Consider the following 4,153-nt stretch of genomic DNA (forward strand, 5'->3'; position numbering starts at 1 on the left):
CCTAGTGTTGTCATCTCCCTATTTGTTTTCATCCACAACATTTAGAGTATATTCCCCAGAAAAAAATCATGGAAACAATATTCCTTTGGTTTTTGCATGTTAATTATAGTGTGTCCTTTATAACTGAAAGTCAGGTTCCCTTGATATAAATCCTTAACTCACATTTTCCTTTTTTTAATATCTTAAATATATTACTCTATTTTCTTCTGGCGTAAAAGATTACTATTGAAAGTCTGATGAAGTTTAAAAAGTCTCCTTAAATATCATATGCTCTTCTGTTTAGATTCCAAAGGATTTTTTTGTTGTTGTTTATCTCTGAAGTCCAGTGATTTTACTAGAATAAGTCCTGGTGTTATACCATTCTGGATCTATACTTCCAGGTATATGGCATGTTCGTTCCATTTAAGCATCAATAAAAATTAAAAAAAAAAAAGACAATGCATTTAAACCCATAAAATTGTATTTAAAACCAGGAGTTTATAATGATATAAAAAAATCAATTGGAAAAAATCAATTGGTCACCCTTGCAGAAAGACAAGGAACCAATTCGTTAGCTTAAAAACAGGTAAAGGGAAAGAAGCAAGCATTGATCCTGCCTTTTCTATGCAAACACTTGGTAACCAAATAGTTGATAAGAGAAAGACCTATTCCTCAGTCAGACGGGCTGGAGATGCTTCTGGAAGCACCAGCACCATGGCTGCCCAGGGAGAGCCCCAAGTCCAGTTCCAACTGGTGCTGGTTGGCGACGGCGGCACCGGGAAGACGACGTTCGTGAAGCGTCACCTGACAGGTGAATTCGAGAAGTATGTAGCCACCTTAGGCGTGGAGGTCCACCCACTCGTGTTCCACACCAACAGGGGACCCATCAAGTTCAACGTGTGGGACACGGCCAGCAGGGAGAAATTCGGCGGGCTGCGGGACGGCTACTACATCCAAGCCCAGTGTGCCATTATAATGTTTGATGTCATGTCAAGGGTTACTCACAAGAATGTGCCTAACTGCCATAGAGATCTGGTACGAGTGTGTGAGAACATCCCTATTGTGCTGTGTGGCAACAAAGTGGACATTAAGGACAGGAAAGTTAAGGCAAAATCTATTGTCTTCCACCGAAAGAAGAATCTCCAGTACTATGACATTTCTGCCAAAAGTAACTACAACTTTGAAAAGCCCTTCCTGTGGCTTGCTAGAAAACTAATTGGAGACCCTAACTTGGCGTTTGTTGCCATGCCTGCTCTTGCCCCACCAGAGGTTGTCATGGACCCAGCTTTGGCAGCACAGTACGAGCACGATCTAGAGGTTGCTCAGACGGCTGCTCTCCCGGATGAAGATGATGACCTATGAGAACGTGCAGCTGGAGCCCAGCGTCAGAAGTCTAGTTTTACAGGCAACTGTCCTGTGATGTCAGTGGTGCAGCGTGTTTGCCACTTTATTATATAGCTGAGCAGAACATGTGCTTAATCTTTGGGATGCTGAAGGAGATGAATGGGCTTGGGAGTGAATGTGGCAGTTTAAAAAGTACTTTCATTTTTTGGACCTGCATATTTAGCTGTTTTGGAAAGCAGTTGTTTCCTTCCTGAGTGTCAGATAGGAGACTGCTATAGTCCCATCACAATATCCAGTGGTGAAATCTCGTTTGTCACTGTCATTATCATTCCTTTTCGTTTAGAATCAGAATAATGTTGTATTCCAAATATCTAAAAAAAAAAAGAGAAAGATCTATTTATAAAAATATTTTCAGCTAATAAAGGAAAACAAAAAGATTGAAATATAATATCACCATGTTGCATGAGAGCAGGTTTATTTTAGATTCCAAATCTCTCATGTTGTACTTGAGGTTGACTGCATATAATTTAATGAATTTGTAGTCATCAGTTATCTTAAATGATTAGTTACTGATGTGAGATAGGTAGGACAGGATAGTTGTGGATGAAGAATATATTGTCTTCCTTCATGGAGGCCATGCGATCCAAAATATCCTTTCAATGTTCTTGAAACCTCAGTTAGAGAACATACGGATTTAGAAGAGGTTCATCACAACACAGACAACACCACAGCATGTCACACAGACATCCTAAATATGGATTTCCAGGAACAGTGGTGATGGAACAGACAGAAGCTTACTAAAATGATATAAAAATAAACATTAACAATACCCACTATAGATAAGAGCTAGAATTTCCTGGGAGTTACGAAGTACAACACTGGACTAACTACACTTGATTCTCACAACAAACCTTTGAGGCAACTTATTATTTTCCCAGTTATAAATAAATTGTTCATTTCTCCTAGGTTGTAGGCTATCCCTGAATCAGTCCCACTTTTAAGAGGTGACATTTTACTGATGGACTTATACAAAGACTCATAGGACTTTGGAAGCTTATCCATAGTCACTTGTACAAGAAACGTGGCATTAAGGAAAATAGGCATGAGTCCCAGAAACAAAGGATGGAGGGCATGGGGAGAGCCCTCGTCCACTTGCAGCAAACCTTACAGACATTACCAAGAGGGTAATTTGCAATTCTTTTTCCTGAAAACCACTTGCATTGTCTAGAAAGTAGTCAAAAAAAGAAAGAAAAATCCCCTTCTACATCCCCTGGATTGAAGGGAGATGAGGAGGAGGCTTCAAAATTTGCCTCATAAAATTTCAGAATCACAGGGGCACCTGGGTGGCTCAGTCGGTTAAGCAGCTGCCTTTGGCTCAGGTCATGATCCCAGGGTCCTGGGATCAAGCCCCGCATCGGACTCCCTGCTCAGTGGGAAGCCTGCTTCTCCCTCTCCCTCTGTCTACCTCTCTGCCTACTTGTGCTCTCTCTCCATCTCTGTTAATTAAATAAATAAAAATCTTTAAAAAAAAATTCAGAATCACCTGCTTCCAGGATTAACTGCAAGCACTAGTAGAACAGTATCAACATTCTGGAGCAGAATATTTGCAAAGATGGAGGTCCTACTGGACTGCCCAAATCCCAGATCCTTCCACAAAACCCTACAGAAGATGAGTCACAGCTTTACAGCATAGAAAATCATAGAATAATATTAACAATTTCTATTAAACCAGTTCTGGAACCCAAAGAGATTCACTTATACTAACACAAATATCAGAAAAGAATAGACCTTTTCTCATTGGAAGATGAATAACCTAGAAATAACAATGAAGCCTGAAAAATAAAAGGAGAAGAGTAAAAGAGAAAGATACAACACACAAGCCAGAGAAAGGACATAATTTTAAAATTATTTACTCTAGTAAACATCTGTTTCATCCTGCCAATGAAAGTAAAGAATAACCAAACATAAAGCAAAAGATGAAAGATACAAAAAACTAAGATCTTGAAATGAAAATTGAGACATCATTGTAAGGAATATAGGGAAACTATCATGCAATAAGATTTAAGGTGACATTGGAAGCAATAAAGAACATAATCTGTACAGGCATACCTCCTTTTATTGTGTTCCATTATATTGTGCTTCACAGATACTGCATTTTTTACAAGTTGGAGGTTTGTGGCAACCCTGCATCAAGCATATCTATCAGCACCATTTTTCCAACAGCATTTGCTCACTTAGTATCTCTGACACATTTTGGTAATTCTAACAATATTTCAAACTTATTCATTGTTATTATATTTGTTATGCTGATCTGTGATCAATGATTATGACTGGCTGAAAGCCTAAATAATGGTTAGCATCTTTTCACAATAAAATATTTTTAAATTAAGGTATGTGTATTATCTTTTTAACATAATGCCAATACACACTCAATAGACTACAGTATGGTGTAAACATAACTTTAATATGCATTGGAAAACCAAAAATTCGTTTAGCTCACTTTATTGTGATATTCACTTATTTTGGTGGTCTGGAACTGACCAAGCATTTCCAAGGATTGGCTATATTCTGTTGTAGATTATAAATATACTGCTATGATCTGAATGTTTATGTCCCTTCCAAATTCATATGTTAAAATCCTAACCCCAAAGGCAATGGCATTAGGATGTGGGGCCTTCGGGAGGTGATCAAGTCAGAAGGGCAGAGCGGAGCCTTCATGATTGGAATTAATTTTCTTATAAAAGATACATCAGAGCTCGTCCCTTCTGCTATGTGAGGTTATAGAAAAGGTTGGCCATCTTGGAAGCAGTTTCCCACTACACACCAGACC

At 38.6% G+C, this 4,153-nt stretch overlaps 1 protein-coding gene across 1 annotated transcript; it reads left to right on the forward strand.

The window, feature by feature from the left end:
* Positions 1-634: 634 nt before the first annotated feature.
* Positions 635-1,590, forward strand: LOC102738950 (GTP-binding nuclear protein Ran-like). The gene has a single exon (XM_006729683.2). It carries the CDS (start codon positions 694-696, stop codon positions 1,339-1,341), a length of 648 nt encoding a protein of 215 aa, XP_006729746.2. The 5' UTR covers positions 635-693; the 3' UTR covers positions 1,342-1,590.
* Positions 1,591-4,153: the final 2,563 nt, after the last annotated feature.

The sequence above is a fragment of the Leptonychotes weddellii genome, chromosome 2 (genome assembly GCF_054177405.1).
Source record: "Leptonychotes weddellii isolate Sample4059 chromosome 2, ASM5417740v2, whole genome shotgun sequence".
In the NCBI taxonomy this organism is placed as follows: Eukaryota; Metazoa; Chordata; class Mammalia; order Carnivora; family Phocidae; genus Leptonychotes; species Leptonychotes weddellii.

Excerpts from the sequence above, each read along its gene's own strand:
- LOC102738950 (XM_006729683.2), top strand. The coding sequence starts at position 694 with ATGGCTGCCCAGGGAGAGCCCCAAGTCCAGTTCCAACTGGTGCTGGTT.